Here is a 15,281-nt window from a genome sequence, read left to right on the forward strand (position 1 = left end):
TTTTCGCCTCGTTCTCGTTTTCGCCCTTGCTTTTCCTGTTTTTTAAATTCTTTTTCCATTTTTTTCTTTTAATGGTATTGTTTCCACTGAGTGGAAGTTGCAAGAAAAGGCAACTTTTCACCGACTCTTTTTTTCGTTAACATTAAAATCGAGTTCAACAACTGCAACGTTGCCACCTGGTGGATTATTATCCATATCAAAATGTGGTTGTGGACCTTTATCTGTATTGCATTTATCCATGCTGTTCTCCTTATTATCTGAACGGACTTCTTCTGATGTTGAGATTTCAGGATCATTTAATTTGGGAACGATCAATGTGTTGAGTTGTTTTCCATTTTTGATCTTCAGCCAAACTTGAAAAAGACTTAAATGTTGTATATTTCCGTTCCACGTATCCAAGTCTGCTGCATTAAATTCTTGTAACAAGCCAGGGTCAATGTAGGTCTCTAACATTCGTTGAAATGATTTTTCTTGTGGAGTTTTTTCTACGGGGAATGGATTATTCTGAATTTCTGTATTATTTGACATGAAATATTTTTGGTAGTTGATTGCATCGGCGATGAATGGGCACAAACCGGCAGCACGAAAACTATTCAGTATAATTTTCGGAGTAATGGAATTCTCTATGGCTTTTGCTAGAATTGGTAAAAAGTTCTCCTTCATTTTTGAATCATTGTTTTGTATTCTCCAATTGTTTACTTCATTTCTCCAGCAATTTTTTAGGGATCTAAAAACTGCTACATCCATCAGCTGCGTAATATGGGTCGAATTAGAATGCAATGCAATAAGAATAATTTTTCTTTCAGTATAGAAATCACTAAGAGGCAAAGTCAAGTGTCAAAAAACGTTTGTTATATCATCATAGTTTCCGCGGTCATCGATCCACTTTCACTTTTACCAATTGCAAAACATTTTGGCATAGAAGCAGATATACCCGGTGGAATCCTTTCATGAGCAAACATCACCATGCCTGGGGCAATGTTTCCTGGTGCGTTTGCTGTCATAAAAACAGTAAGGCACTCTTTCCCGTCATTTGGTAGATGGCTGTAGACAGTGGAATCTCCCTTGCGTGTAAGAAATCGGCTTCCTTTAGGATTCATATAAAAAGCCCTAAAAGTAATATTTATTCTCCTCAAGGTACGATTTAATATACCTAAATCAGCGGCATAAATTTCCTTCATTGACAGATGATCTCCCGGTGATTAGGTTTTGCGCAACTCTAAGTACAACTGGATGTCTTTGTAGAAAGCAAGAATACCACTTTTTGCCAGGTCTTCCATTTTTGAAATTATTGTCACGTATGTTTGACCAACAGATTTTCTTCAACAGGGGTTAAATTTGCAGGTCTCTTTCTGCATTCTCAAGGGTATTTACCACTTTTTTTATATATTAATGTAGTTCTTGGGATCCCATATTTTTTGCTTGTTGTGGCAACATGTCAATATCTGCCAGGGCTTGACGTAATGTCTCATTAGCATATTCCTTCGGCATTGTCAACTGAAATACAAAGAAAATCTAAATTATTAAACAAATATTATTTGGACCCAGTAGCTGACATATGTTAGTAACCAATATCAAACATGGGCGTCAGCTATTGGTACAACATAAAATTATAAAATTTTGGTTGCATTTACAGAGTTATTTACGTGATTCCTAGTTAAATATTCATTGAAAGTATAAAAACATCTGAACGTGGATAACCAAAACTTATATTAAAATCTGTGCAGAATATACTCCGGTATGTTTTATAAGATACTGTCACGTCTTTGTTGTCCTCTAGAAACATCCTGTACATTTTTTTACGTTTAATTCTTCTGGTAGATACAGTTTGGTTGAGTCGTGAAGACTATACTGGCTGGTCCGTCCCTTGAATGAATTGATGTGTTCGCGTACTTTACTTTTAATTTCGTCGTCAAGTCTGTGGTGGTTTCCATGTTTTCCCCTTTTATCACTTGGGGCGATCACTGGTTTTTTTAGACTACTGACTAAATATTCAATTTTCTTCTTAGCTATGCCATGAATCGACATAAAAATTTTCTTACGTACGGTAGCCTCTGTCGCCCGAGACTCATAGCGAGCACCCTATACTTGTAGACAGCTTCATAATGGCGTGCATCTTCATTCTTCGACGGTCTTTAAACTGGCAAAACTGAGATCAAACCACTCAAAAAGCTAGGTATTTTGTACATCACGAGATTCAAGAATATTGAAGTTTTGCAGTATAGTGTGTCGAGCTTGTTCTGGTATTTGCTGGAAACACTTCCTTTTACAGTCACATGATAGTCCCGGTTCATGACTCGCGAGTTTTATTTTTTTGACAACGTCTGCCATCCGTCCGTGTGAGTTTCTTTTCTTAGTTTTTGGCTCTACACACACTTCCATACTATCAATACTAGTTTCATTACTCATTTTAATTCTTACGAACACTATTTTAGCTAAACAACACAGATATCAAAAACGTATAATCTCTCTTCAAAGTTCGCGTAAGAGTAAAGTACCTATGACGCAACAATGAACAGTTGTTACTGAACTCTCTTGGTATAAAAGTAAGAATGCTGCGATGCTACGTCTTCTCTGTTCTTTTTTATGGTGTTGAGGACCTTGAACGAAGATATGTGCAGAAAATTGGAAGCATTTGAGATGTAGCTATATCGGAGAATACTTAAAATCCCGTGGACTGACCGATTCACCAATGAGGAGGTCCTCAGAAGAATGAAGAAGAACCGAGAGGTACTGACCATCATCAAATCTCGAAAGTTACAGTACTTTGGACACAATATGCGAAATGAATACAGATATGCCCTTCTACAAGCCATCCTGCTAGGAAAAATATTGGGAAAACGGGGTCCAGGAAGAAGAACATCCTGGTTGAAGAACCTCAGAACCTGGTTGAACACAATATATATGCAGCTTTTCCGCGCTGTGGGAGATAAGGTGAAGATTGCCATGATGATCGCCAACATTCGTCACGGATAGGCAGATCAAGAAGAAGAGAACTCATTTTTACACCACCATAGAGGTAGAGTGATAATGGTGCGTTTTTTTATGTGGTTTTCCCGGTAGGCCTAATCCACAAACACTTAAACTTAGTGCAAAATATTATTCTGAGGAACTAGATGTACTATCATCGTCAGGGTTTATTATAATTTTATCTACTCTGGCTTCTACTAAATTATCGAACTCCCACATTTTTAGTTCTACGTTTTGGGTAACATGCTGTACACAATTTTTCCATTTTTGCGGAGTCATGGTGGATAGGGTTTGACCAAATAAATTTGTCATGTAGGCAAACTTAAAAGTTGTATTTTTAGTTGCTACATAATTTTTTATATCTGCCCATATCAGTTCTATGGGATTCAACTCACAGTGATATGGTGGCAATCTTAAAACAATTTTATTTTGACGTTTCGCCATTTCGTCGATGATGTATTTATCATACTGTTCTTTATGTTAATTAACAAGTGCTAAAAGTTGCACTTTGAGAAGTGAGTTGTCAAAGGGGATGCTTTGTAGATGTAGCCCTTCTTGGATATCCGCTTTTCTAGATGTGGTGGGAATCTTTTCAGATTTTCTGGAATCATAAGACGCATTGTTCATTACAATCACAGAATTTGCTTCCAATTTGGGTAACGTTTTTTCAAACCAACTCTCAAAACCTTTTCCATCCATTTCCTCATGGTAATCTCCACTTTTCTTTGATTCAAAACTCCATAGAGCGTCAGGAACAAATCTGTCTTCATTGCCTATGTGACAAATAATCAGCCACTTTCCTTTACCTAAAAATTCAAATATTATTTATCCATTTCAATGTTCAACAAAAAATATTACGTGATGGATGTTTCAGACCTGTCGAAGGTTCATCCAAAAATGCTTGTCTTGATGAGGTGACTGACTTATCAATCCATGTTTTTGATTTAGTATGTCCGGCGTTAATCCAAGTCTCATCTAAATAATATATTTTACGATTGTCATCCCTATGATCTTTTATCTGCCTTAAAAATTCTCTTCTCCAGATTACAAGGTCATCTCTGTCCGTAAGCATACTGTTCCTGCCACGTTTTTCAAATTTGAATTGAAGTTTTTTAAAATATTGTAAAAAGTAGTACGTTCGAAATCAAGTAAATTTAGGTCATCGTTGTAGAACTCTATCTTTCGTGGGAATTTCATTTCTAATAAAGTATATTTCAACTAATGTGTGTGTAGTTTTATATTCTCTAATAACTTTAAACACAGAACTATCCGATACTCCAGCTTTATCAGCTACTCTTTTCTCAACAGCGGACAATATTAACGCCGAATTTTCTTGTAACTCGTGCTAATACACGTTTACAATTATTTCTTTAACGTCTACGTCTCTTTTCGATCTCTTTTTGGGGGGAGTTAAAGGTATGTTTACGAGTTCACCTGCCGAATCCGTAACCGACATATTAATTTGTTTTAGTGACTGTATATACAAACCTGCAAAGTATTATTTACAGGCTAATATTCTAATAAAATAATAGATAATAGATAGATAATAGATAATTGAACAGATATATTAAAAAGGTCAATACTCACAATCTAATATTTATTTTCAAGGTGTTACAGAAGCGACCGATTTCGAGGCTTACAATATTTGCCTTATCCTCAGGCATAACAAAGAGTTTGAAGATGGAAAATCACATATTATGCACTATGATGTTCTTTTTTTTTTGTTGTTTTTGTCACAGGTTCTTACAAGGTAAAGATCTAAAGGTCTTTACCTTGTAAGACCTTTCATTTACATACATAATTGTTTTTTAACAAAACAAACTCTTTGCTGGGCCTGAGGATGAGGCAAATATTGTAAGTCTCGAAACCGATCGCTTCTATAACACTTTGAAAGTAAATATTAGATTGTGAATATTGACCTTTTTAATATATCTGTTCAATTATGGACTCACACTTGCAACCTTTTTATCATCATAATAGATAATTATTATTATAGAGTCAAAATAATATTAAATTTACTTACTTAAGTTGATAGAAAACAGCAAACGCCTTAAAAATTTTCAAGTTTATTTAAATAACACTATAATTATAAACCAACACTATAATTATACCAACACACACATACATAGAGCTATTAAAAGTAAAAATTATATTTATATAATTACATCCAACAGACATAAATGTGGTTCGTAAGGATTACTGAATCCATATCTGTTAAAACTGCAAATTATGCGTCTTTGTTTAGAGATTGTCGTTACTTAAAGTCGGTTCGCTATATTTTCGCGGGTTTCGGATTAAAAATTTTATTGTAAGTACCCAGTTTTAATTACCTGCTCTTTGGGGAAATATCAACTGGTCAAATGAAATGAAAAATAATCCATAACTTTTTTTAATTAAATAATAATGGAAAATCTTTTATATAATTGACAGTATAATAAGGAGAATTACTTCATTAATGGAGTCTAATGTGGCTAATATAAATCTAAATAATAATTTTATATTACACTTCACACAGAAAATATGGTCTATGTATATTTGTTCCATAGAGAGAATTTCTAATGAAAAATAAAAAAATTTAACTTGCCAACAAAAATGAAAATCAGTCATTATCATCAAAAATATCATAATCGTCATCATCATCACTGTCATCACCATTAATTGTTATTATAATTGGACTTATTTCGTTTATTTTATTTTCACGAGTCCACCAATCTTCTATTAGTTTCTCGCACTTGAATATACAGTTGCACCACACTTCTGGAGTTACAATTGAAAGTGCCTTTCGCCAAGTTTCCCGAACTGCGTCGTCGCTATAACCGTTAGGCCCAATATGGTTGTCATAATATTGTTTTGCTATTCCCCATATATATACGATGGGATTAAACTGGCAATGATACGGTGGCAGACGTAAAACTTGATGACCGTAACTTTCAATAATCTGATCCACAACAAAGGTTTTTGGTTTTGCGTGGATATTTGCCAAGCGTAATAATTCTGATTTTAAAATATGTTGTGTAAATGGTATATGTTCTTTTGTCAACCATTCTTTAATTTTATTAACAGTCCAAGAATTCGTTGGACTTTTGTTTAATAAACTTTGATCAGATAAAAGGCATATATCGAGCACAGTTTAATTAAATCTTGCCCAAGTACTTTCGATCCCTAGATCATCTTCAGGGGCATCTGAAATAAGCCAAGAAACGTTTTTTAAAACCAAAGAAATTGATTAACTTCGATAAAAACTCGAAGTTTATGGTTGAAAAAAGGTTTTTATGTGATTAATATTATTAGATTTACTTCGTCAATTGTGGCCTATCCGGCAAGAACAAGATGTCATAAACATATAAATGTACATTACACTACAATACAAATGGACAAACAAACACTTTAAAATAATTTAAGGAAGCCTACATTACTTGAAGAAGCCGGAGACAGAATGGCTCCTGATCTAACGGAAATGTTGGGGTGACATGTGACAAATGACAACTTGGATGAGCAGTCACAATCATAGATATGTGATCTGCACCTTTTACAATTCTATGAAACTAAGTATTGACCAAAAGTCCAACTGACACTACTATAGGAGGTCACTGATGAAATATAAAATTATATAGAATATTTATTAAGTAGATTGAATAATCCAGATCTCACATTCAAACATGTCTGTAATAATTAAGGTGTTAGTTTGGGAGCAACTGAAATAGACGAAAAGTAAGAATGCAAGAAGCGGACTAAACAATATGTTAGACAGTGGGTGGTTGACTACAATAAAATGGTCTACCAACCACTATCTGTAATGTAGAAAGGAAGAGATCTGACTATGTAATTAAAATACTAATAATTGAAAATCAAAATGGAAAGCAAAGTATATAAATGGGGTGTAATCCAAGTAGTTCAGTTGAACCCACAGTCAATGGTATAACTATAAAATTACTATGGATGTGCTCAGTGCAGGAAGTCTAAACAGTCGAGCTGGGTCCCCCACGAGGTGAAGCTGTAATAAAGTTTTTAAAAATAGGTTTAAATTTAGTACAATTTAAATTAATTTGAGTATTAAGACAGTGAGAGTTTTCATTTGTTTCCCTTGTAATTTCCAAATCTTCCAATAAATCCAACTCCATATAGTTTTTCTTTCTACTAATGTCATGTAAGATAGATGAACCAGTGTTGATGTTAAAATTGTGTATGTATGTGTGTGTTAAAATTGTGAATGGTAAGGTGCATTGTCTAAAATAATTACGCTGGGCTCACTTAAACCTAGGAGAAGTTTTTCATGTAACCATTTTACAAAAATTTCTGTGTTCATATTATCGTGATAGTCAGTTGATTTTGATTTAGATGAAAATATTAAATCAGCACCTTCTATAAAACTCGATTTCCCTCCTGCATGTAAAATTATGTGTAGCTTCCCTTCTCCATCAGTATGTTTGATAGACTTTACGTTATCATCTTGCCATATTCTCTTGGTTGCACCCCTAGAGAATATCCATGTTTCGTCTAAATATATAAAATTTGCCCTTTCTTCTTTTAATTTAGAATATTTTCTTAGAAAGTTAATTCTTTTATGCACAACAGAACTTCTTTCATAAAGGGCTTTTCTGTTATCCTCCTTTTGAAATTTGAAACCCAAATTATGTATCACTTGCCATAGACTTGTTCTGCCAATTTCGTCAAATTTTCTATTTTTTAATTCCGAGAGAATTGTATTTAAGGTCACATGTTCCTTGTTGGCTCGCATTCGATAAATGGTATCACGAATTTCAAATTTTTTTCCATCTGGAATATCTTTCGTTTTCAATAATTGGCGAGTTTTTCGGTGATCTTCTTTCGGCCGTTCATTATTGCGATTTTGTAATACTCCTCTTAGTTTGGTTTCACTAATTCCTAGAGCATCACATACGCGTTGTTGAACAGACATTACCGATTTTAAAGGACCGCCATTTTCTTTTTCATCCGTAAAATACTTATGTACACTACAAATTAGACTATCTACATCTAACACACGTCTAGGCATTTTTAAATATTTCCACCAAACATACAATGTCAACACTGGCAAAGAATCAATTCAACTGCAATATTGTAACAAATTTATACCTACCCTAATGTTATTTTAATGTATTTTAAAATATGACCATTAATGCAGTTTTTACCTAATTTTCTGGGAAGTCGTTTACTGCAACTGGTTATCAATGAGTCATTAGCATAATTTTGTTAATCCTAAACCCGCGTAAATATAGCGAACCGACTATATGAGTTTCTACTTGTTACTTTTGATAAGCATTTGTATATAATCAGTAACAGTATAAGTGATTTTGTAACAAGTAGATACCTCTTCAGCATCTCTAGAAATTGCGAAAGAATTGATCACGCATTTCTAGTATTTATATTCTACTTTTCTGTTAGGTGAACGAATCTTAGTTACTAGTTTGTATCGCAGTCAGTACCTTTTGTTCCTGTACGGGATTATAATTTTATGAAATATAAGCGGAATGAGCCCCGTTTATTAACTTTTAAAAGCACTGGATGATTCGCTATAAAATTTGAAACAACTTAGCATAATAAGGTGTAAAACTCAATAATATCGATCAGCCCCTTTTATTTTTGTACCCTTCAATTGCATCGTCAAATAATACATTTGATAATTTGTAATTTATTCTCAAGGTAAAAACTAATACTCCGCAAGAAAATTACTACTAGTTACTACGAACTGTACACAGTAAATCTAACAATAAATCCTAATAGCCATAGTGTCTGTTTACTTTTCTTTTAAACAATTTATTATTATTAAATAATAATCCAGAGAGTAAAGGTCTTCAAGTCACGCTCTCTTGCTCTTCCCTCTTAGTTACCCATAAAAGAACTAATTTAGGTATTGTGTGTCAATTGAGACATAATTGAAGGAAATTACCACGTATGCACCGACTTCTGGTGGGTACTTTGTGTGATATATTGATCCCCTTTGTGCTTTAGCATCACAGCGACCGGCGCGTACAGTAAATCAAGAGAAACTTATCTTAAATTGTCAATTTTGAAGACTACTTATAAACACATAATATCAAATAACAAAAACATACACATACTGAGAGAAGACGTTTTTTTTCGAACTTTATTAGACCAGAGAAAATTAGATTAGCAAATATAAAGCATTTTTCGTGACACTCTTTGATACAGGTATCTAATAACTGCTTTCGATAAATCTGTTAATAACAATATCTAAGAAACAAAAAAATGCAAAAGATTAAACGGTATTTTTACTTATAAACAATCTAAAATCGCTCTTTGATTTTAAATACTTAAGGTGAGGACCGGTAAATTATATGGAAAAGTGACACAATTTTACTGAAAAAGCACCAAAAATCCTTTGAAATGAGTGTTTGTTAATTTGTTGCCTAATTACTCCAAAAAAAGCTTCCAAAGTCGATTTTTTAACAATAATTAATAACTTCTAAAAATGTACAAAACACACTTCTAATTTCTTGAGAATTTATACTAAAGTCCTTTTACCCTATGACGGCCGATATGCAATTAAGATATGATCAGTGGGCCTCAAACAGTGGGGCATTAATATTTAATTCCGATTGCTTGAAAAGTAAAAATATTTGATTTTCTGTATTTGCTGAGGTCCTTTACACGAACAGAAGTGTAATTAACCGTATGTGGTTAAGGTGTCAAGAAACTGGTGATGTTGCTGAACGACACAAACGCCGTACAAGGATCTTCTTCTTCTTTGTAGCGTTCTGTCATTCATGTTTGGACATAGGCCTCTCCCAACTCCTTCCATCGGTCTTTATCCTGAGCATCATATTTAGAATTTGTTCCGGCTATTCTTTTAATGTCATCAACCCATCTCATCTGTGGTCTTCCTCTTGGTCGTTTACTTTCGTAAGGTCTCCAATGTTGTATTGTAGTATTCCAACGCTGGTCCTTTTTTTTTCTAGCAGTGTGGCCCGCGAAGCTCCATTTAAGTTTGGCAATTTTTGTTGCTATGTCCTCGACTTTTGTTTTGGATCTTACCCAGGCGTTCCTCTTTATCTGACAGTTGTATACCGAACATTGCTCTTTCTGTTGTGGCTAGTTTATTCATGTTTGCCTTGGTTAGGGTCCAGGTTTGACATCCATATGTCATGATAGGAAGGATGCATTGGTTGAACACTTTTGTAATGTATCAGCCACATACCCAAGGGAAACAACCCCACCCCCCAAATGCAATCGTTAATCAGTTAGCCCTGTATGTAACAAGTCAACATAGAAAGAAAATAAAAGAAACAAAATAAGGGGTAGTTAGCCTAGAAAAGAATAATTAGAATTAATTAAAAAAAATCATTATATACTCCAAATTAAATAAAGAATAAATTCGACACAGTTTAACGTATACATTTCAAATTTAACAAAGAATAACAATTCGACCTAGTTTCGACACAAGCCCGAATGTTTAAAAATTACGAAATGTGAAGACCTTCGTTGGAAAATAATACAAAATACGAAGCGACACACCAGCGATAAGAATTGAGCTGAGTTAGGAGGTTGCACATGGCATGATCCATTTTAACACGTGGAGCAGACGGCGCAATCAGCAGAAACTCTAGGGGAAAACGATAAGAAGCAACGCTCCACTTCGGACTGTGACGAAGGAATTGAGGGTACGCGTTGGCGGTACATAAAAACAAGAAAGTCGGTGGGGAGCCAGTCAGTGCGGGGCGACCTAAGGTGTGTTAATCGGTCAGCCGTCCCGGTGTGTTCAGCTCAATTAGCGGGATATCGTGTCCGATGGAAAGTAGAGAGATAGCAGCGAATTTTCGTCTCTCTTACTAGTACCGCCATAACGTACAGTGCTTCCCGTGTTCATTCAGACTGTTCCTGAGTTCCAGTTCGGACTACAAGGCGTATTCTTTAGCTTTGGCCTAAGGTAACGAAAGGTAACGAAAACCTAAGAACCTAAGGTAAGGTTTTATACGCTAAGGTAACGAAACAATAAATACTAACCATTGGAGAAACCAAATAATAGTAGGTTGTCCGCCTTTTAACTCCCTTGGTAAAATCTCTTCTCGTCTCCCTTCGCAAAATTTGATAAACAATACTAGCTATCTTGTATATCTTGTTGTATTAGTTGTAGATTTACGATTTGTTAAATACATAGTAAGTTGAAAAGTGGCTTGTTTTTTTTTGACCGTTCAGGTAGAGACTAGAAGAGAACACATTTTCGCTTTGTACATCTCCCCGGCTTCTAACGCAAGCCAATAACCTAGACCTACGTCTGAGTGTCCTTCAGCCCCTATCCTATTTTTCCTACCCTCTTGTAAATCTGCGAGGGCGGAATTACGACCAATTTGAATTAGTGGACCAGTACGCCTCAAATCCGCTCGCAGAGCTAAGTCTCCCTTAACTATATAGGACTAGGATATTACAGGGTTCTTCCAGGCCATAGTTCAGTCCTTTAAACACAGGGGATATCACAGTGGTGACAGCGTATTACGTTAATATTCCAGGCAGTATTACAGTAGGTAGATTTACCTACCCTCCAGTATTACAGTGGTGACAGAGCTAAGCATCCCTTAGCTCTGCTCCTTCTTATTACACTTTGCTCCTCAAGCATTGGGGTATTTTGTGGTTCTTAAGTATCCAACTAAGTTTTCCAAATCCTGCCCATGCTAGTCTTGCTCTTCTAGTAATTTCCGCACTTTGGTTCTCTTTGTCAAGTCTCAGGATTTGGCCTAGGTAGATATATTCCTGGATTTGTTCTATCTCACTGCCATTTATAGTTATACGTCTTGTCATTATTTTTGTTTTTTTCATATTCATTTTTAGGCCGACGTATTGGGAGCTGGCTGCTAGTTCCCCCATCATAATTTGCAGTTCCTCGAATGTGCTCGCTATAATCACTATGCCGTCAGCGAATCTGAGGTGGTTTAGGTTAGGTTAGGTTAGGTTAGGATAGCCAGCCAGATTGAAGACAATTTTATTAGGTTGCAGGCTTTGCGAAAATACATCACAATTACAAATGAGGCCGCAAAAGATCCATCAGGTATTTGTAAGTGGCCAAACTATTAGAAATAGACTGCATAAAGTAGGGTTAAATGCTCGAAGACCTGTGAGCGTGTCTGTGTTATCCAGAGAAAATCGCTCTCATCGACTTTAGTGGACACAAGAACACGCAAATTGGGTTAGACGTGAGTGGACCTATACTTTGTTCACAGATGAGCCCCAATTGGATTTGTACCAGATACAAGACGGCTAAGAATTTGGAGATGATCTGGCAATGCTAAATGATTGGCCACCGTGCAGGAGGCTCATAGACAGTAAGACGGCAGTATAATGGTATGGGGTGACATCACTCTTGGTGGAAGAACCAATTTCGTTTGTCTGAAAAGGTTTCTAAATGTAACAGACTACGCAATATTATTCTTGAACCTACTGTTGTACCCTTTGCACAACAAGCTGGTCCCCAATTTCAATAAATGCATGACAATGCGCGAGCGCATACTGCCAGGGTCGTGCAAACATTTTTCAAATATAATGAAATTGAGGTTTTACCATGTCCTGCACAATCGCCAGATTTACACCCAATTGAGCGACATATTGAGCAGACCCATTTTACAACAAAATATTTTGTTCAATAGAAGACAGCAACTGTTTGATGGCCTTTCAATGAAGTGGAACAGAATACCGTAGCAAGACATTGACCATCTGATCATGGGTTTGCCTTACAGATATACGACAGTAATCAACAACCGTGGAGGTCATACACTATACTAACTTAACCTAAAGACTACTTTTTGTGAGTTGAGGGGCAACAAATTAGTTTTTTATTTTTTTTTGTTACCATTTTTTGACTTATGGAGTTCACTTTTAATTTTCGATATCCTATTGCGATATCCTTCTGCAATACCGCAGTTTTTGTCCCCTAGATGATTTTGATGTATGTAAATACGTTATTAATTAAACAAATAAAGTAAATAAAGTAAAAGCTTACAGTGTATTTAATTACTATCCTAACATGTAATCCTAAAAGTTACTCAAACCTTTTACCGTGATTTATATTCCTCAAACAAGAATTCAGATAACACTGCAAAGGAAGATCTTAAGAGAAAGATAACGAATGTCAACTCAGAAATACTCCCTAACATAGAATCCTTCGAAATAAAACAAGCAGTAGCACAATTAAAGAACAATAAGGCTCCGGGCCCAGATGGAATACTTGTAGAAATGTTGAAGGATATATATATACAAGGATTTCCACAGTTTTCACTGTATTCCTTCACTCAACCGTTTTCTCCAATTTTTCCTGTTTAGCCAGTCCCCTTCCTGTAGGTTTCTTCTACTCATTGCTTCGTCCACTTCATATCTGAAAGATCTTCGGGGTCTGCCTCTCTTTCTTCTTACTATCGGGCTCCACTCTATTATTCTATTTATCCACCGATTTTGGTCTGCTCTTCTGACATGTCCGTACCATGTTAATCTCTTCTGTTCGATGTAGTCTATTATGTCGGAGTTCATTCCCATTCTCCTCTTAATCTCCATGTTATTTATTCTGTCTCTTCTTGTTTCTTGTTTCTTATTCTGTCTCTCCTGAAGGAGGAAAGTGAAATTATTCTCGAAGAATTGAAAATTGTTTTCAACGAATGTCTTCACAGAGGATAAGTCCCACATGATTGGAATGAAAGTTTGACAATACTTCTCTTCAAAAAAGGAGGCAGGGGAGATCTGAAGAACTATCCTGGGCCAATCTCCCTGCTGTCTCAAATGTACAAACTGTTTATTAGAGTAATAACTAACAGGTTAACGTCGAAGCTCGATAGCATTCAACCGGTAGAGCAGGCAGGATTCCGAAAGGGTTACATTACAGCTGATCACATTCTTACAGTCAGAACGCTAATAGAAAAAACCAATAAATATCACTTGAACTTATACATTGGCTTCGTTGATTATGAAAATGCATTCGACTCCATAGAACTTTGGGCAATAGAGAAAGCTATGAACAACTGTAGTATATACTCCCGATACAGAACGCTGATACATAATATTTACAAGAAAGCTGCAATGAAAATACAAATAGATGCGAAAACCAAAGTTATACCAATCAACAGATGAGTTCGCCGGGAGATGTTATCCCACCAAAGTTATTCACACTTGGGCTGAGAGACGTGTTCAAAAACAGTAACTGGGCAGATAAAGGAATAAATGTTAATGGAAAAAACCTGAGTCATTTGAGATACGCTGATGACACTGTAATATTCGCTACAAGTTTCGAAGAACTACAGACCATGATGACGCAACTATTTCAAGCTTCGTAAAAAGAAGGTCTTAAGATGAACTTGGAAAAAACAAAAATAATTACAAATACACCGAACATTAGAGAAATAACGTTGAACGACATAAACTTAGAAATAGTAAGCGAATACATCTACTTGGATATCAATTTGTGTATCTGGGCTCATTAATAACCAACAATGGAGGCTGTACTAAAGAAATAAAGCGACGGTCAGCAATCGCAAAAAGCGCTATGGCAAAATTAACAAAAATTTGGAAAAGCCATGAAATAACTACCGATACAAAAATGAGACTAGTAAGAAGTCTAGTTTTTCCAGTTTTTACTTATGCATCGGAATGCTGGACCCTTACTGAGAAAGACAAAAAGAACATAGATGTATTTGAGATGTACTGCTGGAGACGAATGCTGAGAATACCATGGGTGGCCCGAAGAACAAATGAATCCATACTGGACCAGCTAAACATAAAGAAAAGACTAAGAACACAAATATCAGATCAAATAATAAGCTATTTTGGACATGTGCTTCGAAGAAATGGTCTTGAAAAACTTACCATACAGGGAAAAGTAGAAGGCAAAAGAAATAGAGGTAGATCTTCCACACGATACACGGACCATATTGTTGCTACCATTGGCATTCCATTGTCAGAATGTGCTAGAATGGCAGAAGATAGAAAAACGTGGAGGAACATTGGGAAATTTAGCCAATAGCTTCATGATATCACGATACCTGCATCAGGTTAACGCCTAAGAAGAAGAAGAAGATACATCTACTTGGAACAGATAATGAAAGTTAACAAAGAAAATCAAACTGCCGAAATTACCAGAAGAATAAGATTAGCGTGGACAGGATTTGGAAAACTGAGTTGGATCTTGAAATAGAACAATATTTGAAAACCAGAATTTACGATCAGTGCATACTCCCTATACTCACGTATGGTTCACAGACGTGAACACTCGCCAAGTCTAATATGGATAAAATAGTAAAGGCACAAAGAGCGATGGAAAGATTATTGCTCGGGGTGAGATTTATGACACAAAAACA

General features: G+C 35.6%; 1 protein-coding gene across 1 annotated transcript; it reads right to left on the minus strand.

The window, feature by feature from the left end:
• Positions 1–3,450: 3,450 nt before the first annotated feature.
• On the minus strand, positions 3,451–4,042 carry LOC140450021 (uncharacterized). The gene is made up of 2 exons (XM_072543444.1): positions 3,829–4,042; positions 3,451–3,776 (listed from the first exon to the last, which is right to left on the minus strand). The coding sequence occupies exons 1-2, from the start codon at positions 4,040–4,042 to the stop codon at positions 3,451–3,453; spliced, it is 540 nt and encodes a 179-aa protein (XP_072399545.1).
• Positions 4,043–15,281: the final 11,239 nt, after the last annotated feature.

This window comes from Diabrotica undecimpunctata, chromosome 9, assembly GCF_040954645.1.
Source record: "Diabrotica undecimpunctata isolate CICGRU chromosome 9, icDiaUnde3, whole genome shotgun sequence".
NCBI classification, from domain to species: domain Eukaryota; kingdom Metazoa; phylum Arthropoda; class Insecta; order Coleoptera; family Chrysomelidae; genus Diabrotica; species Diabrotica undecimpunctata.